Source organism: Drosophila willistoni (assembly GCF_018902025.1).
Source record: "Drosophila willistoni isolate 14030-0811.24 chromosome 2R unlocalized genomic scaffold, UCI_dwil_1.1 Seg167, whole genome shotgun sequence".
Taxonomy (NCBI): domain Eukaryota; kingdom Metazoa; phylum Arthropoda; class Insecta; order Diptera; family Drosophilidae; genus Drosophila; species Drosophila willistoni.
In genome coordinates, this window is record NW_025814050.1 from 15,584,211 (window position 1) to 15,607,965 (window position 23,755).

The 23,755-nt window shown below is 34.7% G+C and overlaps 5 protein-coding genes across 7 annotated transcripts; 3 read left to right on the top strand and 2 right to left on the bottom strand.

The window, feature by feature from the left end:
- The first annotated feature begins 1,946 nt into the window (after positions 1-1,946).
- Positions 1,947-2,752, top strand: LOC26529345. Its single transcript, XM_015178448.3, has 2 exons — positions 1,947-2,052; positions 2,113-2,752. Exons 1-2 carry the CDS (start codon positions 1,952-1,954, stop codon positions 2,720-2,722), a joined length of 711 nt encoding a protein of 236 aa, XP_015033934.3. The 5' UTR covers positions 1,947-1,951; the 3' UTR covers positions 2,723-2,752.
- A 1,084-nt stretch (positions 2,753-3,836) lies between these two features.
- LOC6641952 (FAD synthase) lies at positions 3,837-4,741 on the bottom strand. The gene has a single exon (XM_002065076.3). The coding sequence runs from the start codon at positions 4,631-4,633 to the stop codon at positions 3,875-3,877; it is 759 nt and encodes a 252-aa protein (XP_002065112.2). The 5' UTR covers positions 4,634-4,741; the 3' UTR covers positions 3,837-3,874.
- A 1,530-nt stretch (positions 4,742-6,271) lies between these two features.
- On the top strand, positions 6,272-6,775 carry LOC6641953 (vitelline membrane protein Vm34Ca). The gene has a single exon (XM_002065077.3). It carries the CDS (start codon positions 6,343-6,345, stop codon positions 6,676-6,678), a length of 336 nt encoding a protein of 111 aa, XP_002065113.1. The 5' UTR covers positions 6,272-6,342; the 3' UTR covers positions 6,679-6,775.
- Positions 6,776-7,090: 315 nt separating this feature from the next.
- On the bottom strand, positions 7,091-21,598 carry LOC6641954. 3 transcript variants are annotated; one of them, XM_023175630.2, is made up of 7 exons: positions 21,455-21,598; positions 20,803-21,296; positions 10,921-11,052; positions 10,343-10,812; positions 10,204-10,276; positions 7,510-8,850; positions 7,091-7,439 (listed from the first exon to the last, which is right to left on the bottom strand). In XM_023175630.2, the coding sequence occupies exons 2-7, from the start codon at positions 21,280-21,282 to the stop codon at positions 7,308-7,310; spliced, it is 2,628 nt and encodes an 875-aa protein (XP_023031398.1). In that variant the 5' UTR covers positions 21,283-21,296; positions 21,455-21,598; the 3' UTR covers positions 7,091-7,307. The 3 variants fall into 3 exon arrangements, with proteins under 3 accessions (XP_023031398.1, XP_046866554.1, XP_023031399.1); XM_047010598.1 differs by lacking the exons at positions 20,803-21,296; positions 21,455-21,598 and adding an exon at positions 19,473-19,553; XM_023175631.2 differs by lacking the exons at positions 20,803-21,296; positions 21,455-21,598 and adding an exon at positions 18,534-18,554.
- Positions 21,599-22,674: 1,076 nt separating this feature from the next.
- On the top strand, positions 22,675-23,575 carry LOC6642825 (60S ribosomal protein L24). Its single transcript, XM_002065080.4, has 3 exons — positions 22,675-22,749; positions 22,915-22,990; positions 23,058-23,575. Exons 1-3 carry the CDS (start codon positions 22,745-22,747, stop codon positions 23,442-23,444), a joined length of 468 nt encoding a protein of 155 aa, XP_002065116.1. The 5' UTR covers positions 22,675-22,744; the 3' UTR covers positions 23,445-23,575.
- Positions 23,576-23,755: the final 180 nt, after the last annotated feature.

The following is a 23,755-nucleotide window of genomic DNA, read 5'->3' on the forward strand; positions in this document are numbered from 1 at the left end:
AGTAGCAGCTGAGAGCCAGTGTGTTAAAGTGAAAGTAGTTTTGTTTATAAACCACATTCACCCAAACGAAAAAAAAAAATCCTCCCACTCGAAGTAGAAAGGTCGCCAATCTCACTGATAATAGCCAACTTTATGTTGGCAATGCTCTCTCTCTCTCACAGTCACACTAAGAGAGTGAGAGTGATGGGCCACAAAGGAGGGAAAAAAAGAAAGAAAGAGAATGAGAATACGAGGACTGACCGGAAGTGGCTTTGGTAAGTGGCATTTCCTTGAGCAAATCCATCAACTAACAACTATTTAACTATTTTGCAACATAAGCTTTACTCTAGAGCAATTCAACTTGATTGGACCAGGCCTTAATTCCCACATCCTCTTTGTTTTTACACAAATCCACGTCTTATTGTATCTAACTGACTCAGGATGAGTTCGATCTGAACTACTTGCATTTGACAACACAGATCTAACAATTTTAATTAGAATTTAAAATAAATTTACTTTGACCATGAGCTAGAGGCCCATATTTTCGATAGGGCTTGGCCCCCTTTATTTCGCACTTTAATCTGATCAGCAATTTATTTACCACCGTTCAATAAATACAAATTTATGCTAAGGTTGCAGAACTCCCACATGCTGAATTTTCTGCTTTACAAAGTTCTGCTTAATTCCGAGTTTGTGGTCACAAAATTTGAACTCAATTCTGGCTGAATTGCTTTGGTTTGGCGTTAATTAAAAAAATATAAGCGCTATTGGTCAGCAACAATCCCGTTTGTCTTTACGAAAGACCAAAAAACTTTTTTTCGTTTTTGGTTTTTGGTTGGAGGTGTTTGACCTGTATTTTTTCATCGATGAAAATTGAAGTAGGCAATCGGTGAAATTTTAAATATTTAAAAATATGGAACCTACATATGTGTGCATTCCAACAATTTGTAAAAAATGTTTAAGTAGTTGTCCTTTTTGAATTAGACTTTAACTCATATTTGTTTAAAGTTTAAAAATATGAAACTCTCATTTATATTCAGCATTTCTCATTTTTAATCATCATTTGTTTATTTTGTTTATTTAATCATTGAAAAATTATATTAAATTATTTACATTTCTCCTTTAACTCCAAAATATCAAACACATATCAATAACTTATCTTTGTTTTTAGAGTCGTAGACCATTAATTTAAAATATATTTTTATCGAGAATTAGGCATTGGCCAAATTTTGACTTATGGATAAAATATTTATTTATAACACAATTTGAATATTTATGTTTTTATCTGCCATTGAAAGAAATAAACATTGCCCCTTGATACCTTCTTATTTGTTTGCTTGACTCTTGGGTGAAAAATTTCCTCTCAAAGACGAAGCTAATCTGAAGGAATGCCATTATAATTTTGATTACACCATCCATTAACAAGATTGACATTATCAAGAGAATTCTGAGCAAACTTTTTATCCAAATGACTTATAAAGAACACAAATGAAAGACGACAAAATTTGACCTATAAACAATCAAATTTTAACCACTTAAGTTGTTAAATTTTCGATAACAAAAACCAATTCCCACACCAAAATAAAGACCCATTTAGATCCGGCACTGAGTGCTGAACATTAGAAATATATGAAAATGTTTTCAATTACGTATTATTGTTTTATTTTTTTTTAACATAATTCTAATCTGACACCGACATATGAACCGAAATCTATAAGCGACGAAATCAAATTGCAAAACCAAGCCACAAATCGACCAAACGTGACCCTCTAACCGATAGTATTTGAGTTATCTGAGAAGTTCCGTTGACGGAATCGAAATCTTCGTAGACCTGTTGTCTGGCTATAGCTTCATTTCCATGACGATTTGCAAAGTGAATATGAAACCAAAGTAGAAAAAAAAGCAAAAAGAAAAACAGCATAAAACCAGGTGAGCTCAAAAATTTTGCTTCAGTTAGCAAAAAATTGTGAAAATGTGGAGCAAGTTACATTTTCTGTGGATTTTCATTTATTTCTTAATAGATCTCAACGATGCTGTGCCAGTGGAAATGCTACCACGTTTCAAGCATTTGGGGTAAGTGGCTTTTGTCAATATCTCTCACTCTATCTGTATCTATATCCCGCTGTCTTACAGACATCGACCAAATGTCAGTACAAATCTAGCAGCAGAATTGATTTCAACGACTACTACTACCCCATCTCCCGCCTTACAGCCTGAGCCAGCAAATTTTGAATATGCTTTACTTGGTCAGGATCCCAAGGATCAGCATTGGTATAGGGTTAGTTTAACACCCAAAGTTGCTGGCAATAAGTCAGGAGGTGGCTATCGTGCACAGTTTGCAACTAGAAAATTACCACCCTACAATGAACAATTGGCTCACAAGCATGACAAGACCATTACCGATTTACTCAATTGGTTGGAACAATCTGAGGAAAGAAATCTTCTAAAGGTCTATCAAAATCTATTGGCCCATGAGGCAAAAGAACAAGAGCAAGCCAATGCAAATAAAAATACAAATACAATTGAAATTGAATCTGGAAATGAAAATGAATCTCGGCCACGACAAAGACAAAGCAAAGAAAGCAATCAACCATTGTTATTGCTAAGTGACAGCGAAGCTGGTCCACAGGAGCAGCTACAGGAGGAGAAAGTAAAAATAACACCTTCAAATATCTTTAATTCCACTGAAACTGATACTAAAATGGTTAACAATTTTGTCTATTTTATTAAGGGACTTGAATAAACCAACAAATATAAAACGTAATAATTTAAATTTCTAATATGTAATTACATATGTGTCATAAATAGAAATAAGAAAAAATCTTAATACTTTGGAGAGTTTTCAATAATGATAAGCGTTTATCAAAAACTCTGTGCAGAACGACTCACAACACTATTAACCAAATCATTTTAAAGATTTTTTTCGATTGTTTTCATAGAAAACTTTTGTGTCGGCAGTCAAAGCGGACACAATTTGCTAAATGTTTCAAAATTGGCAAAATTGGCGATGAACCCTTACAAATAGTTGTATGTCTTGTAGAACTAAGAAAAGATCTAAACTACGAGAAATTCAAAATTTTTAAACAAAATCCAATTTTTGGGCCACTGGAAAATTTTGATGTACGTATTTCTTTTTATTGTCTCTTCAAATGATGTATTAAATTTCCAAATGGTTAAACGACTCGACAAGAATATATATACAAAGTTTATGGGAAAGCGAAAAAGCTTTCTTCTACCAACATATAACAATCATTTTGGAGACTTTAATATACCTTTTAAAACTAATATAAAAAACTGAAGTTTTCAGCCAAACTTGTGTTTATTTTTCTGCTATTTTTAAGACTTTTTGTTGTTATTCCTATTTTGTAGCTAATTTAAAATGTGTGAAATTTTTTATTCGGAGCAAAACAATCGGTTATATGGCGCTCTATGCGACTAGTTCTTGATGTAAAAATTCGGATAAAAATAAAATAAGTCAATGTTAGATTTGGGTTAAAGTCAATAGTTTTAATTTCTTAAAATTGTTGCATAAAAATTCGAAAAGTGGAAAGCTGCGATACCGGGATCATATAATTTTCTGGAAATCCTAATTGTGCCCCTCTTAAAGGTTACCAAGAAAACCTCAATTTCTTCTTAAATTTGTTCCTACTCTTATCATGCACATATCTCTTATCTTTGGATATCTTTTGAATTATTGTTTATGTATATTCAACTCATGCGAATATCAAAACAATGCGAAACTACAAAACAAAACTAAGAACCACCCCAAAATATTTAAATAAAGCTTTCACCTTTTACTTGTGAAGCTCGACAGAACACAAACAAAAAGCTTTCATTTAACTGTTATACTTGGCGTTAAATATAGAAAAATGGATAATTCAATTTTAGTAGTTAATCAGTTTTGTTTTGAATCCTTACAATGACTTTGTTCGAGATCATCTCGATTAGCCCTTTCCAGGCGAGAATCCTTCAACTCAGATGCAGCTTTAAAAACCATTTTGTTTTTGACTTCATCGTAAACCAAGAGATTGGGATTCACACGAGTGCTGCCACGCTCCCCACCCAACGATGTATAGCCCTGATCGTAAAGGCAGCAATATGGCACCTTATTCAGACGTATATAGTTCCAAATATCTGAATAATTCCAATCGAGAATGGGAAATACTCTCGTCAAATTACTGGGCCAATTGTTGTCACAGGGCATGAATGCAGTTAACTTTGAACAATATGGATCGGATGAACGGCAACCCAAGAGCATGGCACGCACCTGAGGATGATCGCTTACAACTTGTTCAATGGCCAACTTAAGAAGTCCCTCGTAGCGTAATAGTTTCAATTGATAATGCTTTGCACTACTCCTGATGAACTGTTCAATCTCATCAAAAGGATCATGAGACTTGACATACACTGCCTGCAAATGACCCGACAACTTAGTTTCTTTGGCCAATAAATCCAAAAGCACTGTGCAATCTTTGCCTCCATTGAAACACAACATCATCTCATTTGGTTGATAAAGCGTCATGGCTCTTTCGATTGTTTCTTGCGCCCTTTTTAACTTTAAACCCATTTCCCCATAGTTTTCCTGCTGATGGGAATAATACCTTAACTGCTGTTGCAATAATTTCCATGGATATATTTTCAATACAGATTTCATTGTCAATTGTTTAAAGATAGAGACGAAAAGAAAATATTGATATGGTGCTATGTAAAGCAAATGTTGCCTAAATTTGTCGATTGCTTCAAGTATTGAGAAAACTTTTTTGTTAACAATAAAGTTACTACACTCATTCATTTACTTATACAGATTTACTAGACATTTTGTAAGTTTAATATTAAGACCGTATAAGTAGACAACCCATATTTCTTGACTATTTATAATACCTGAGCAGAAGAAGCAATATAGCCAGAACTCCTAAAACATAATGTTAAACTCACGATTGTACAGATAATAACAAGTTAAAGTGAAATAAATTTTTGAATGAAAGAATATGTGATCTTGAATATTTGTCTATTAGTTGTATAGTTTTTATTTCGAATGAACTTGTTATTTTAATTTAAATAAGTTAATGGTAGCAAATCAGATTAAAGAACCTTTAATCATTTAATCTATCATTATACAAAATAATGTTTTCAAGCTTGTTTAAAGTTAAGTGGGTATGACCTAGATGAGCCATTTTCAAAGCTTAAGTTTCACAAAGTTTAAAGAATTTTTAAAAAGTTAAAGGTTTACGTATGTAAATATACTTATCTCACTGTAATATTATAAACAAAGCATTGTATTTAATCTTTTACATTATCCTTATTCTTTTTTCAATTTGAATCATTTTAAGTAAATGATCACATCCTGCAACGACGATATTCTTATATAAATTTTGGACTATTTAAAAAAATTGTTTATTTTTTAATTTTTGGGTAAAATTAAATGGCAAAATGAAAGAACTCTCATCAGTTGATTTTTACATATATTTGAGTTTACTTATAGCTAAAAAAATACAATTAAATATATTTTCTTCTGACTTTAACGTTCTTTTAAGGATAAAAGAATATAAGGATACTTATGGATATTCGTTTTAATGAAATGTATACTTTTTAATTTCATATACAGCTTGCAAATTTTTGCTCGTGTGCAAAAGGTTATTTCTACTTAATTCGCTTAAATGGCTTATGTGGTGTCTTATGCTTAAATGTATATATTTTAGTTTACTGGTGAAGTTAATGACTCTATGTGAGTTTCAATTCCTTTGCTATTTTACTATTGATATTTAATAATAATATTGTGATTGGCTTAAGTTAAGAAGGTAAAGTTGCGTCCCACATTATGTGATGTGAACCGAATGGGTCTTAGGGGAATTCACATTGGATTTTAGCATTTCTTTTCTAGATCTCATTGGCTAAAAAAAGTTAAATAAACTCCCTAACAATTAACAATCTATATATCTACTAACATAGCCACTAAATTGTAGAAGCCAACGATTGACAGAAAGGCTATATATTTTGCAATAAAGAACTTTTACAAATTTTATAATATATAAATTTCATAATTTTCGCTGAAACTAGCTTTCCGTTATTTTAACTAAATTAATTTCTCAAAATTATATATATTTCTAGTAATATATTTTGTTAAGTCAACAAGTTCAGTGGCCCACAAAAAACAAAAAAAGTGCAACGGAAATATTTTAGCTCGTCACTTTCTGACCAAGAAATAAAAATTGCTGACTGGAGGCAGATGAAAACTTGGCCAGTGCTTGGCATAGCGTTTTTTGCCGACCGCTATATAAAGCCCACTGAGTGGGCCAATAGACACATCAGTTCGCTTCCAAGTTTCAAGAGAGCAACCAACCAACCAACCAACCAACAATCAACATGAAATTCATCGCTGTCATTGCTACCGTTTGCCTGTTGGCCACCGCCGTTGCTGCTGACGAGAAGGACAAGATGGTTGGCTCTGCCTACGGTGCACCAGCTGCTCCATCCTATGCTGCTGCCCCAGCTGCTCCAAGCTATGCTGCTCCTGCTGCTCCAGCTTACTCGGCACCAGTCTCGATTCCGGCTCCACCATGCCCCAAGAACTATCTGTTCAGCTGCCAGCCCAATTTGGCTCCAGTTCCCTGCAGCGCTCCAGCTCCAGCTAGCTACGGATCCGCCGGTGCCTACTCCCAGTACGCTCCCGTCTATGCTCAGCAGCCCCTCCGCTGGTAAATGCTTGTTGCCAATAAACGATTTGACCACCGATTTCAACTTGGACGAATATAAATAAAAGAAAATCCAGAAAATATATGACAAGATAAAAACAAAATTAGTATTTTCAATTTCAATTGGGACTTTGGGGCTACAACAAAGCAAAATACATTTTATATTTTTAGATAATCGATCTGATTACATCTTCCTGGCTTGGCTTTTAGCAATACTCCAACTAATAACAAAAAGGTAAGAAAGAATCGAATAGAACATGAATATTATATATGTATTATAAATATTAATTCCAGTATTAAATTTATTTTAATTTTACAAATTCATATCTTCATAGTTTCAGATTTCACATTTCTACAACAATTTCAATAAAAATAAAGTTAATTTAATATATTTGTGTAAAAACAAACATTAACAAACTTCATGATTTAAAAAGTATTTTAACTGCTGCATTCAAACAGCCGAAGCACTTGGAATTATTTATATATTGATATTTATGTATATGTATAGAGAAAAGGAAATATTATTTTTAGCAAAGTGAGATGAGAAACGAAATCGTTACAAAAAGAAAAGAAACTAAACAATAACCTTTTTTCTTAAATATTATGGAAAAATGGCTGTTAGTTTAATGGCCTTCGTTAATAATCATGGTCATCCGGTTCGGCATCGTCATAGAATCGTGCTGCCTGCAGCTGTTTACGTATGGCGCCCACTTGGGTGAGAATTTTCGGTGATGTTGAGGATACGGTGAACTTTTGAACAGCGGGAACCTGTTAGAGAATATAGAAATTAATTAGAAAAGATCTCAACTCAATGAGAAGAACTTTATAATTTGCCTACCTCCCATCGCTTCTTTAGATGATCGATTTTTCGCTGATTATTGCTTGTCAGGGTCATGCCAGTTTCCTTGCGTGTCATTTTGGGCATTTCACGCAAGAGGGGCATGGATAGGTTATGTGGGGCCACAGCTTCTCTTAGAACCACATCTCGTCTTCCTATTGTCTGGGGAGTTGTTTGTGTGCCACGATGGCGTGACTCACTCTTACTTCGTTGATTTGAGGCCAAATCACCATAATTTTTCAGGTAACGCGATAAACGCTGATCCGTCTGACGGCGTATACGTTCCATGGCGTGTTCATCAGCGCTGTCCACTTCAAGGCTTGTATTCACACTACCAGAAACTGTCGAAAGTTGTTGCTGCTGTTGCTGCTGCTGCTGCTGCTGGTGATGTTCAACGAAAGAAGGTTTTACGGGAGTTGGCTTATAATCTGCATGAAATATAGAATTTCGTGCTATGTTGATTGAATATGGAGGTGAAATTGTAGGATTCGACTGATCTGGAAGAGTTGAAGATGTAGTATCCTTAGCTGCTGGCACAGAGTAATTAAGTTCCAGGACCCGAAAAGCATTATCATCCGTATTGGTTGCAGCGGCTTCTGTATCTTTCTCATTGATATGCGAACGTTCGGTATCACGGCCACAGGCAATTTCCTCAAGGCAAAATGAGCACAAATTGCGACGACAATTCATGCAGACATTTCGTTCACGCTGACAGGCTCGACAGACATCACTTTTAGCCAGACATTCAGTGCACATGGCATACAATCGTTCGCATTTCACACAAACCAGAGCATAACTGCTGCTTCGACACTTGTGATTGGCATCGTCCACTTCGTTATTCACATAATCATTCTCATCATCATCATCATCATCATCGTCGTCATCTGTCGGTTTTCTCTCCTTGGATTCAACATTGGACTGATTGTCTTGCTTTTTCTTCAGTGTCAAGGCCAATTTACGTTGGCATCGCAGACAACAGCTTTCATAGCTCTTTAACGGCTCATCGCACATGGGACAAATTTTGTCACACAAATGGAAGCACTCGCGTTCTATTTTCGACATTTGCGGTGGCAGCTCAAAATCCAATTCCACAGCCGGCGGCAAGGGTTGGCCACGTCGATATTCGTGATGAGCTGAATTGCTAAAGTATTTATACACCTTATTGGTATTGGATTCGTCCTTACTTCTGGAAGACGTGTCGGCCAGATTATTGCTACTCTCCTGCTTTTTGCTGTTGCTGTTGCTGTTACTGTTGTTGGCCTTTAGAAATTGAGCATCCTGTTCCAGCTTGGACAACAGTTGTTCACGCATTAAACGATTGCGTTCGGACTCGATGCGAGCCTAACCAGGAATTACCAAAGAAAATAGAAATGTTAATAAATTCAATTACGCAAATGAACCAAATGAAATTTTGTGTATAACTATTATTAGAAACGCTTGCAAAAAAACAATATCAGATTACAATTTACCAATTACATTCATTTCATTTAATTGCTCTTGAAATGAGAATAACTCTAATGTTCTAATCAATTAAAGGCTATTAGCATTAAGCCATATAATATATGAATATTTATATTGGAACCAGGTTAAATATATGAGAACTTTTTTACGCACAAACAAACTAATCATAAATAAACATCAAATATATTATCACTATATGAATTTAATTGCTTCAGGTCTAAAAAAAAAAAAATACAATATGCAAAATCATAGTTATAGATTACACGTGATACTTAAAGATTGTAGATATGCGTTTAAATTAAATTGATTTTTATCCAAAAAAAGTAATCAGGGATCTAAATGTTGATATGGACAGCAAAAACAATCAAATTGATTTTTCTTGGCAAAAATCTTTGGTATTTTTAAAAAGATTTAGCAAGACCAAAAACTTTTTTTTTAAATCGTATTATTAAATTATTTTCTTCTTTTCTTTAATGGTCTCAAAGCTATGCAATTAATTTGGCAATGTTTGAGTATAGTATGCTAAATTAGAAATGATAAATTTATGTTCAAAGAACGTTCTTTAATAATATATTAATAGAGAATACTATACAGAAAATTTAAAACATTGCCAAATTAAATTTTTATTTAAGTAATGCAAAGAAAATGTTTGTGACAAGTAAAATCTCATAATGAAATGCCTTAATAAGTTATCTATATATGGATTCATATCTGTGCATTCAGAAACTAGTGAACCGATTGCGTTAAAATTTTAACACACTTTGGAGTCAGGTTCAAGCTTGGTTTTTGTCTACTTTTTATGTCGATATCATACTCGCGAGAGCGATAACTTATAAGTCTGTTGCATCTGCGTTTGTATCTATAAGGAGTTTTCATGATTCTTGAAAATATTTAAAACAGTCGTTATGAGTCGTTATTTAAAATATTACAAATTATTAATTTTCCTTGTATGAGTATACGGCATACAATACATACATTCTTGGATTCAGACAAATTGGCAAAGTCACAAATATTCGAAACATGCATTTAAATGAGTTAGTCTGTGAAATATATAAATGTATACCTTATATCTACAAATCTATATAGTCATATAGACATTTCATTTAAATGGGCTATAATCTAGGAAGCCCTAAGCCCTAACCCTTCCAAATTCCCTTCTACTTTGTTTGATTAATTTTGACTACGAATTTCTTTTAATCTATAACATCTATAATCGTCTATAACATTATTCACCTTTTCGATGCGTACACGTTCCTTTTCCAGCTGCTCTTCGAGTTGCATGCTCTTCAGTTGAGCTTCGAGTCGTCTGAAAAGGCATAAAATATGAATTTAAGCAATGGTAACACCAATGGATATTATCATTATGCCAAACCTAGTGAGTGCTTCCTCCTGGCGACGCTCTTTCTCTCTAAGCATTTCAATTGAGCGACGCTTCTCCTCAATCTGTTGCATTAGATCACGTTGATAATCCTTTTTACGAGCCGTTTCCAACTCAGCACTTCGCATATTACGCTCCATAATGCCATTGCCAGTTACTATATTGGATAGCTCTACATGCCCCAGATCCTGAATCAGTTTGTGCCTTGTAGTGCCTGGTCGTATATTTTTAGGCGGCACATAATTTGGATTATTATTTACAATTAACTCTAGATCAGTCTTATCCGTTGTGCTTTGATTTGAAGTGCTGGTAGTTGTCGATTGGCTGGAACGTGGCTCAGTGGCAGCAGCATCCGCCGCAGCGGTAGCTGTTGAAGCTTGCTGTGATCCCTGCTGCTTGTTAGCTTGTCCTAAACGCTGTTGTTGATGTTCTCGATGATATTTTGTGGCCGGTGGATGGAGCATCTAGACAGAAAATACCAACAGTACGAGAATATTTATTATTAATCATGAAAACAATCATAAATTTGCCACCTTATTACCATAACAAGAATTCACACATCATAATCTCACCTGGTGCTTGAGAAAGTTCTGCTGGTTCTCGCGCTGTCGCTCACGCAAATAATTTTGCCGTTTCTGATTTTCATTGTTAAAGCCGGGAAAATACGAATAAAATGTGTCCGTAACCCATTGCTCCATATCATCCTGCACGCGAAAGAGGAAGCCACACACAGGAATAGAAATAGAACGAAAGAAAGAGTAGAAATGAATGTGTGGGCGTGTAACGATATATACCATATATATAAATGTATATTCATTTTATAGGTTTTTGTCGCGCTTTTGTTTTAGTCGTCGTCTGTTTTTTTTTTTTTTTACTAGTTGGCGACACTACTAACCACCAGCAAGAAGCTTGTATACATGTTGGATTGTGGCAAGCGCGCAGCGGAAGGTAGCAAATTACTCGAACGCCGCTTTTTTCTATTTTTTGGGTGTTTTGGGGTCAGCGAGCTCTTCAAATAAAGCAGCAGCAAACCTGGAGCTAAGGCTCCACATTGCCTACTGCTTCTGCCATTTCTGCACATAATTTTTATGCCGTCGACGTCGCAAATCGCGTGCAACGATGGCATACAAAAATTATATATAAGTATATAAAGAAGTATACAATTTATTTTTCATACAAAAGCCGACTAACTAAATACCCCAGTTCATTTGAAAGTAATTCCTTCTTTGGCACATCTTTGTAGCTTTACTAAATTAAATAATTTAAATGACGCTTAAAAAACCGATTTAGTTAACAACAAAATGAACTAATTTTTTATAATTTTTATGGTTCGTCTACCTTTTTTTTCTTCATTTAGTTGTAGTTCTCAACTAGTTTTAGCATAAAAAAAAACTTATTTGTTTTCTATTTGTAAACTGTTCTTTCCGAAATTAACAAAAGGCTAATTTTATACCAATTATAAATTTAACAGGAATAAAGAAATTTAATTAAAAGTTAAAGAAAGCAATGCGGCTAATCTTGATCCACTAAGAATAACTTTATATCGAAAACATACTAATTTTAAAGACGACAAATTTGTTGTTGTGCCCTTAGTTTTTTCGCTTTTTTCGGTTGTAATTCTCACCCAGTTCTAGGCTTGAATATACTGGTTTAGTTTTAAAATCTTAACTCAACCTATAATATAATATAACAATAATCAAAAATAAAACAAGTTCTATTATTTTGTTGGTATTAAGTATCAAAGAGTATATCCCAAGTCTCAGCTCAGAAATAATAATAAGTTAAAGCACGAGACGATATTCATTGTTGCCTCGTCGGACGACTGCGTCATCATTGACTGAGCAGAGAAACAGTCGGTTCAGACATTTCACCTTAGTATTTGTTGTTGTTGCCAGTTTATCAACAAAATCCAGCTGTTTCACTCATCTAACAGGGACATGTCCAAGGCTAATTGGGGTCCAAAACACCTCCTACAAAAACTCAAAAGTCAGTAAATGATCTAACAAAAATTTCCAATTTTGAAATTTGTAAAAATCTACTCATATTAGTTTAAAAAGAACTGTTTTTATTGAAAACATGTCGACAACAACCCCATTGAGCGACTGTCTCTGGTTATTCGTTGACGAGCCTTTTCTCGTCTAGGTCTAGATGTTTCTTGTTGGGCACTTCAGTTAAATTAGCTTGCATTTCTCACTCTTGTCTCAACTGGCAACTTTGTCCTGCTGTCTCTACCTCAGTGTTAATTAAAGTTCATTTTAACATTTTCATCATACTTATGGCATAATTAAAGGCAATTTCTTCAAGAATATAAACAGCAGGGCAAATGGAGGAGAAAAGAAATAATACTATAACAAAATAATTTGCATATGCTACAAATATAATTCAGGTCAAGGAAATTATCAAGGTAAATAAGCTCAAATGTTGATGGCAAAAGTAGAGAGAAGAAACTTTCAAGTAACTTCAAGTGGCATGGGGCCGAGAGGTGACGCCAGTGAATGGCAGCCAGTGAAACAGGTGACATGTCTGGGTTACCCAAAACCCAAAACCTCTCCCATTTCTTGCCCATTCAATGGGATTGACAGCTTCTCCGGTTTTTGCGTGCCGTATTCAAATTAGGTTAACGAAGTGGTAACTCATACACTTCTCTCCGCTTTCTCCTTTTGGCGGAATATATGCGTATAAATGCTTAACCAGGCCATGACGCGACGCATCCTGTTTTGGCGTCGCATCTGTTGAACTATTTACACACACGCCACAATTAACTAAGTTCAAGGGCAGTCAATGAAATATCAAAAAGCATACAAAATGCTTTCACTGTCACGCTTTTCAAATGATTATTTTGAATGCCACCCTAAAAATCAACATAAATCAAATGTGTAAAGGATAATGTCTGACATTGACTAACGAACTGAATAACCAACTAACTAACTAACTATGTTCATGTTCATCCAGGCCCCCTAAAGGACACTGAAGTTGGAAATATTTTTCGTGTAAATATGTAACCTTGTTCACTTTCGGGTCGTAACCTTCAGGCATTCGACTTGTCTATTATGTGGCTAAGCAAATGACTATCATTGACAATTAACCAAACAAAACGCTCAACAATCCCAACGCCTGCCGTTTGTATTCTCAATGAGGAGGCGTGGCAACTATGACAAAACAAGTATGAGATTGCATGACTTGAACTATCAAAAATAAATTTATGGGACACATTCAGCAAGTAGAAAGCTGCCGGAAACTAATTTCAACCACGTAGAAGGTTTATATACTAAAAACTCGTCGATATAAAGAATACCCAGGATATTCAAGATAGAAACCCAATATTGAACTCAATTGGAATTTTAGAAAATCTATATCAATGCGATTTCAAAGAACATTGAACCCGATTTTATAATTAAATACATTTGCATTCAGGTATTGATTAAAATTGTGCATGTTATACCGAAGAGCAGTCCTCGGAAGATGAGTTGTCTAAGTGGCTCAGTCATTTAGTCAACTGAACAACGAGGATCCGGGTTCGAAACCCAGGCTAGTGTGTGCATGTAGTTTTCGTCTAAGCCGAAGGCCTTAGTTGCCAGTGCTTGTAAAATATAGTTAGGTTGATAGTTTACAACTATATCCTACACTTTAATAATAATAATAATATACCGAAGAATAAAGAGTATATACTGATCAGCAAGACTCGTCTTAATATGTTTTATGGATTACTTCAAATTTCATGCATACTTATATATATTTTCGATATACACTGTATTCAGTATTGGAGCACTATATACAACCATTTGAGTTTTGCTTTGACTTATAAAAGAACGTCCACTCATTATGTTAGCCAACTTTTACTTGAATTCACAAAATTAATGAGACCTCCCTTAAGTATATTTATATTTATTTGTAAGGGGTAAGCCCAAAAAAAAATATATAATATAACCTATTCCATAGGGTATAGCTCTGCTGGTACAGCTCTTGGATTCTGCAAGACTGTGTCGAACTTTTTGATTTTGTTTCAGTATAGTTTTCAACTTTCGTATGAGTAAAGCTTAAAATGTGGCTGAGAATACTTCAAATATTTCTGCTATTATTGGCAATCGGTTTATGTGAAATTAATGTTGAAGACCTAGAAGAAATAGATTTAATCAGAGATGATTACTGTGAAGATTATTGTGCTAATGAATGTAAAGTGGGCAGTGCCAATGAAAACGATAAAAAATGTACGCAAACTGTAGATACTGTTATCACTGACAAATATGAAATCGAACTAGTGAATCATCGTGAGCTTGATGAAATAGTATCAATAACATGGAAATCCAATCTTGTAAACCTAACTTTACTCAAAAAACTTAATAAATTTTCCAGTAATAAAAAGGCAGAATACCTCGAAATTAAATTTACGGAATCTGTTACAGAAGATATAGATTTTCAAGCTTTTAAATATATGAAAGCTCTTAATTTATTTTTTGTTGGTGAGGCAACATTTTATATAAATGATGGAGGTTTTTTTTACGAGACAAATGTTTTGGCTCCAAGCGGTCCGGAGATAACAAAGTTTTATTGCCCCAATCAGAATGAAAATCAACAACTCAATATGTCAACCATTTTAAATAATTACTTATCTGAGAGAAAAAGCAATTTGCGGGAATTATCCATATTCTGTAAGGAAACACTTTTTCTTCGCAATGACACTTTTCAATTTAACACGCAGTTGGAGACAATTGTCTTTGAGGACGCAACTTTAAAAAATCTAAATTCAAGAATTTTTGCAAATTTGACACAACTAAAATGGCTATCATTTGAGAATTGCATTCTGGACAGCAATGAGTTTCTAAGGTTGGTATTTTGACCTATAAATACTTTTTATACACTTGAAAATAGTCTAGTCCGTCCGTCTGGATCGAAGCAAACTTCTCCCACAGCTTAAGAGTTACAGTGATAAAATTTTGCAAATGAGCTTCAATATATTCAGATTGAACCACTATATAATTTAGCTCCCACACAAACGGCAACATAGTCTTTTCTCAGTAACTTCGTTATTTTCTAAGATCGCATGACTATATTATATAGTTTACTAAGAAACGATCGGTCGAAAACAGTGACGTTTGGCAATAACATCTTTAGTCTTAACGCAAAAAGTTAATATCTGACAGTTTGATATATATTAATGACTGTGCCAAATTTTATCAATATCGGATAACTATTACTATAGCATCATGCGCTGCATTGCTTCAGCCTAAAATTGTAGATTTTTATACAAAACGGTTTTCCACTTTGATGGTTTTAGTGAAGGACAGAGAAACAAAATGCAAGGGTATACAGACTTCGGCGCGGCCAAAGTTAGCCCCGGCCTTCTGGTTTAATAAGAACACACAAATTAATTATTCAATTCGTTTCAGATCCCCTTCACTTCAGCAAAATTTGGAAGCCCTAGAATTGTACACGGTTAACAGAACTGATCTAGAATATGTTGCAAATTATAGAAATCTTAAAATTATCTATGTAAATCTTGAAGATAAATCCTATTATTCACAAGAGATGAACAAAACAAATACAACAGCTTTTATTTGTTCGGACTATGACGATTTATGTAACTTTAATCTCGGTATAAATGGCTTACGTTGTCCAAGCTCATGCTTTTGTGTGTTGACCAACCTCTGGTATACCTTAACAATTAAATTCTTAATAAATTGCACTCGGCAAGGACTACAAAATATTTCAGAATTACCAATTCCACTTATGGGAGAAGCTTATCTAATTTTTGAAAACAATGCTCTAACAGAATTACCTAACACTTCGTTAGAGGGCTATGATAATCTAAAGGGACTTTATCTAGCTAACAATAATCTAACTAACATACAGATTAAACAATTGCCAAAGAATCTTAAATTGCTGGATATAAGAAATAATAATATAAAGAGTTTGGATGAAAATGTGGCCGGCTATTTATTGGAGCAAAAGTATAAATTAACTATGCTTCAATCTGGAATTAAATGGAAGTGTAATTGCAACAATACAAATCTTTTGACTTACCTTAATCTACTGAGAAAAACGAAAAAACTGAATACGGAAAAGTCTATTTTTGAGACTTTTCAATTGATAAAAACAGAATTTGATAATACTGTTCATTTCCACCATCTTCAAGGACCTTGCCCTGAGTCCTGCATCTGCTGTATCCAGGGATCTAACAATCAATTTATAATCAATTGCGCAAGTAAAGCTTTGGAAACATTTCCCACTTTGCCGAATAAAATACTCGGACAACCATCACTTCTACTGGATAATAACCTCATCGAAACTCTTTCAACCTCCTCCCTAAGAAACTCCACTCTGAGAGAATTGCACTTGAAGAACAACAGAATCACCCACATTCATCTAGACCAACTCCCATCCAATCTCCGAGTCCTGGATATTCGGCAAAACAACTTTACAGGACTTGATGATGATGGGACACAGTTTATATCAAAACTAAGCAAAGTTCAATTGTCGGAAAACCCCTGGCAATGCAGTTGTAAGTTCACCGAATTTCTTGCCCATCTGAAAAAAGTAAATTTTACAGAATACCGAGCTGCTTTAAGGCGATGCAGTGGACAGGAATACTGCCCAGAACTGTGCACCTGTTGTAAAGAAGACGAAAGTCGGAGATTCATTATAAACTGCAACAATCTGGGATTGCCCGAGTTACCCGCTGAACTACCCATAACTGAGAATGCGACCCTTCTGTTCGAAAATAACAACCTACAATCCTTGGACAACTCCACCAAAATCAAAGGCTTTAATCAACTGAAAGAACTTCATCTGAGGTACAATAACCTTACAACAATAGAGGTTCTTCCAAAAAATATTCAATTTCTCGATATGCGAAACAATTCTCTTACGATACTGAATGAAAGTGTAAGAGATTTTCTGACACAAAAATCGAATATGTCCAGTTTGACTATCTTCATATCGGGCAATAAATGGATTTGTCATTGCAAAGAAATAAGTTTCTTTCGATTCACCAAGGACCTGGCAGAGAATATCAAGGACCTGTGTAAGACAGAATGCCACGATTCCAGATTGTTTGTTTCCTTGGAGGAGATAGATCTGTGCCCTGAACAAATTCCTCGATATGTCATCTACTTCACATCGTTCATAATGCTGAGCTGTCTATTAAGTTTCCTGCAATGCTTCTGGAAGTCCATTGTGATGTGGCTATACGAGAAAAGATTGTTCCTGAAACTGACCACTCGTCTGGAGAAGGGCACAGAGACGAAATACGACTGCTTTTTGGCCTACTGCCACAAGGATTCTCATTTGGTAAGTGAGTACGTGAAAAGATTGGAACATGGACGCAACCGACTTCGTCTCTGCTTCTATGAAAGAGATTGGTTGGCTGGTGAACCGATTCCTGACTGTATTTGTCACTCTGTGGAGAATTCCAAGTGCATTGTCATTTTAATGACAAAGAATTTCCTGAAGTCGGTCTGGGGTCGCCTGGAATTTCGTTTGGCCGTTCATGCCACCTCCAAGGATCAATACAAGCGACTAATTGTCATTATTTATCCGGGCGTGGAGAACTTTGATGAACTGGATGGCGAACTAAAAAGCTACTTGAAACTGAATACCTATCTGATAAGAAATGATACCAATTTCTGGAATAAGCTCATTTATACTCTGCCCCACAAGATGATAGATGAGGACGAGGGAATAGAGATGATTAATATCGAATCTTAAATCCATACAAAATTACTAACAAGCAAGAAGAAATGTAACCAAATAAAGTTAAGATTTTATAGAATAGTTTTGAAAAACTTAATTCATTTAATATTAGAATTAATTTCATTTTTAATTATTCAACCGAGACACTAACACATTAATTTTGATATACAATTGTCCTTTACAAAGTCCAGTTAAAAACATTAAATCAAGAAAAATATATCTATGTACCTATACATTCATGTAATCATTTAAAAGGGTAAACATGCATATACAAACAAAACTCTGCAATAAAGTTCCCATGCCGTGCAACCTTTTTTTAGCTAGCACTTTCACATCAACCGATATTTTGCACAAAGTAAATGCTTTTCTTTTGAAACACTTTCAATTTTCCATTTCCATTTTCCACATTGTGCTTGCGTCATGATAATTTGAACGGGGTACATTGCCATGAATGGTTAGGGGCAACCGGAATGATGGGGCAATTAGATTGGATTACCATTTTTGTTTTGTTCTTTTATTCATGTTGCTTCCGTACGTAGGTTTTAATTAGCCGGCTATCAAAAGGCCTCCTCACTCCACAACCGCTCACCTATGCTGGCTTTGCAAAAAAATATATTCAAAATAACAAAAATCAAGAACGGAAAAAAAACAATTTCAAGTTCAAACTCAAACACAAAAACAAACAATGCAAACGCAACAAACGAGCTTCAAATTACAACTGAGCGAGCTGGTTTTTGGTTGGTTTGGTGCCAGCAAATTCATTAAACGAACGAACCGGGAGCAACTAGAGCACGGAATGAGCTTACAACAGCAACAATAGGGCCCGGTGGTCTCATGCAGCATTGATAGAGGAAACTAGTAACGAGGCCAAAACAAAAAAAAAAAAAACAAGCAAAACATATATATACACTAGAAATAGAAATGTAGTGCCATACAACAAAATATTTAATAATTAAAATGACTGGCTGATGACAGTTAAGGCGGCTCGTGGCTTCAGCGTACAACGCATATGGCCCACACTCTGTCAAGTAGGGTGCAACACCCACCCACAAGAACTTTTGAATTGGTTTTACACGACCAACAGAAAAAACGCAAGCAACCAAATGAAAAATTTAGTTTTAAAATTTAAATTGGTTTAACTGAAGTAACAACTGCAACGACTTAAAGATACCCTGCCTTAGATAACACACACTTCAAAGCAATTAAAATTGTCTCTCGAATTTGATACCTCTTGATTAAAAATAAACAAGAATATTTTCAACAAAATCTTATTAAAGTTTTGGCTGCTTATAAATCTCATGTCAACTTTAAATTATCTTAAAAATCTGTTAATGTCTGTTCTTTTTGAAATTCATTTGAAAAAACATATTATTTTAGCAGAGATAAAGCTCTCTTTTTCATAAGAACAAATATTTAAATGTGTGTACATACATACTTTTGGTTTTTTATATTGTTCAAGTTCATTAACATTTCTATCGAAGGTTCCAACTTTGGTCTTCATATTCCAAACATTTATTTTCATCATTTGCCATGTTTACTATCAAAATTTTTGTAAAACTTGTATTTTCAAAACAAGAAACACAATGAATAATTTGGAAAAACTTGAAATCAACAAAACCCAGACAATTTTCTTCTTAACCGATAATTAACTTAAAAATGTTTCTAAGAATTGTAAAAAGTGGTAAAATACTCCTTAAAAGTTTATTTTATTTGTCCTAGCAAATTTCGGAAAATTTCCTAATTGTTTTTTTTTTTGGTGTCATTTGTAGAATAGAATTATGTGGTTTCAGATTTACATACTTTTTCCAACATTTTAGAATAAAATTTAATAACTGCATACATATCGTTGTATTTGAAGTTTTTATACAGATTTCAATGAAACTTCAAATAATTTATACAAACTGTTTTGTTATCGATTTCGAAACTAAATTAATATACGCTTAAGCATTCCTGTCTAAATAAATTTGTCTGCTTATTTTGTTTTAATAATCTTAGGTCTCTTTGTTAATTTTGAGAATTTATACATATGTACATACATATATGTATGTCCATAACAATTTGGAAATGAAAAAAATTTAAGTTTAAAAGCGATTTCAAAACAAGAACCGCCTTGCATTGTAGATTTTTGGAATATGATTTAGAATATATGTTATTGAGTTTACAATAGTTTTTTTTTAATAAAATGTCACTCTAAATTAACTTTACTATAAGTTTAAAGTTTTATTCATAGTTAACATGTTTTGTTTTTGTAGTTGACCTTAATAGGTTTTCTTTATTCCTATTCTTGATATGAAGGTTGGCGAGAAAGTCATCAGACGATTGAAAAAGGTAAAATTTATTATTACGAAAGTTCGTTCTACGTCAATCATTTGACATTTGTGAACTAAACAACTGCATTAAACAAACAGATAAGATGTAACAGTTTTAGGTTTCAGTAACAGTTATTGAATTATTAATTAAGCTGTTTAGTTTAACAAAAACTCACGAAACTTGTGTGCCACAAGTCAACTTTAACAATGGGAGTCTTGAGGAAACTGAATCGAAAAGATTTTGCAAATATTTTTCGTTTTTGGGTTTTCTGGAGAGCGAATAAAAATTGTCGCCAACGTCAACGAGGCGTATAGAAATGAATTTCGCACATTTATGGCAATTGTGTTGGGCGCCCGAAATTGGCGCATTGCCAAATGAAGCGCAACAAATAGAAAACTTTTTGGTTTTTTTGACGGGGATGAGGTAGGCGGGAAGTCATCCAAAAGTTTACTCACCGTGGTTCGCCGCCTAATTGGCAAACGATTCTCGCTTAGCGGTCGCCCGCTTTCCAAATTGCGTTCCTCCAGAGACGCATTTGGAGATTTGTACGGTCGAGCGCTGCCAACGAGCAGTTCACGTTGATTTACGAATTCTTTGGCAGATTTGGGTAACACATTCGGTAACCTCTTGTCCTCCTCCTCTTCATCCGTTTCCTGCTCTTGCAGTTGACTTAAATCCAAATGAAGTTCTTCGTTTACGTTTTGGTTATCGGTTGCTAAGGAAGACAGCGGCGACTCGATGGAAAGTTCATTGGACTGTTCGTCCTTACAGTGATGATGATTGTGATGATGATTACGATGACATTGCACTGGCTTGTAGTCCTTGGTTTGCATTAATATAGCGGCTGGGCATTTTTCCGTGTGTGAGGGAAACAAACGTTCCCGGTCTTTTTGCAATTGTTGCCGCTCCAATGTAAGAAATTCTTGCAAGTCCATGGTTTTAAAATTAACTGAAAACAATTGCAAAACAAATTAAAACATAATTTTTATTGGTAATTTATAAATAAAGATCAATCATTGTATATTTTTATTTTTGGTATCTATTCCACATATTGCAAACGGACCGCAGATTCGAATTTGTTAAAAATCACTTTACATAAATACGTACCATTTTAAAATGCAATTAAAATAATTAAAACAATACTATTGGAGTATTGAAATGGTTTACATTACATTTAATTTGTTTGTTTTGACTTTGAAAATAATGCGAAAAGTTGAATGTACTGCGCGGCGGCGTTTCTAACTTAGTGTGGCGTGCCGCGAAAACAAAAAAATCTCAACCTTAGATTCGATAACACAACGATAACGGAAGAAAATAATCGTTTTGGAATGGACAATTTTACAGCCTCCTAAAAAGAACATAAACCAAGCAACAAGTGCGAAAACATTTAAAAGAGTAGTAAGTAGGCCGAGAATAAACATTTTTAAATGTCACTTACATTTATAGATTTGAAGCTTTATATAAGAGAACAATTCTTTCCGTAAAGCCTGTTTTTCGTTAATGTCAACAAAAAATTTTGTATAAATCTGCAGCTGTACAATGGCTAGCAAATTAAATCAGATTGAGGGAAATTCTAGTTGGTACAACAGTTTGTATAATGCAATTAAACAAGCGCCCATTAATATACCACTTCTGATTGTATCTGCTTTTGTATTCTTTCGGCTTGTGAGAATAACGCGTCATCGTCGAAACAGATTTCCTCAGAGAGAACGACAGATGCCTCCGCGAACCAATGGTTTTGAGGATATGTCATATCTGCCGTTCCGAAGAGATTTTACCGTTAGCGAACTGTTGGAATTTGATGGGACTGGTCGGGATGGTCGGATTTTGTTGGCGATTAATTTTCATGTTTATGATGTATCCGAGGCCAGAAATTCCTATGGACTAGATGGAATGTATGCAAACTATGCAGGGCGCGATATATCAAGAAACTTGATTAATTTCTCTATCGAAACACATGGTCAAGATGATTTCGACGATTTGAGTGATCTATCCTTGGCACAAATGAATACTTTGCTCGAATGGGACGAGCAATATAAGGAGAAATACCCATATGTAGGTCGTTTAATACGCAATAACGAACCGCATACAAATTATGCTGATGAAGAGGATGACGAGACTGAACCAGAAACTGTTGAAAACATTCAAAGTACATAAAATTCGATTTAAACAATAAAATTTATTTTAAGTAAACAATTAAATCTAGAAATAGAAGTTTTAAAATTTACCGGTCTCTCGCATTTAGGTTTTAAACAAAAAGAACGGTCACACGACGACTAACATTAGTTTGTTTTCCAACACTGTAACATTTCAAATGTCAATATCAGCTGTGTGTGACAGTGACAGCGCTTGTGGCCAACTTCCGTTTTCTTTTCTTTTCGTTTCTACACCAGCAAGATGAAGTACGTAGAAATTAAAGTAAAACTAATTTGCAAATATCAAAAACATCCAAGGACCCAGGCAAACCTACTATGTGTCGTAAACAAATACATAGTATAAATGGATGTTTGATTATAAAATTTTATGGAAACTATTGAAATTTATACTAAAATTCTATTGTTTTGCAGAATCGGTTTGTGTTCATTCAGTGGGTACAAAATCTACCCCGGCCATGGCAAGACCATGGTTAAGGTTGATGGCAAGGTAAATAATGAAATTTTTATCAATTATAATTTAATTTCAAACAAAAATATTTTTCTTTTTTATATAGTCTTTCACCTTCCTGGACAAGAAGTGCGAGCGCTCCTACCTGATGAAGCGTAATCCCCGCAAAGTCACCTGGACTGTGCTGTACCGTCGCAAGCATCGCAAGGGTATCGAGGAGGAGGCCTCCAAGAAGCGTACTCGCCGCACACAGAAATTCCAGCGCGCTATTGTCGGTGCCTCGCTGGCCGAGATTATGGCCAAGCGTAACATGAAGCCCGAGGTGCGTAAGGCTCTCCGTGACCAGGCCATCAAAGTCGCCAAGGAACAGAAGCGTGCCACCAAGGCCGCCAAAAAGGCAGCCGCTCCAGCTCCCGCCAAGAAGTCTGCTCCCAAGCAGAAGGCCGCCAAGGTTACACAGAAATCTGCTCCCCGTGTCGGAGGAAAGCGGTAAACAAATGTTCGGTCTGACGGCGATTAAAGTGTAGTGCATATATATTTATGTGGTGAAAACTAAAGTGAAAGAAAAACATTAAAACAAAAGCTGCGAATGCAAATTCGTGGTGTCAAAAAAAAAAACCTTTATACGCGTCTCCTTTTTTTTATATCCAATTTCTGGGCTGATTGGGAATACCGGCAGAATTCTGAGTTGTTCATTAAATTTACAGTATATTTTACAAAAGAAAGTTGCTAAAAAAGGTTTTTGTTAGTCAAATTGTGGAGAATTTTTTGAAGGAAAGCATCTTAAAAGAGAATTTCTTCATT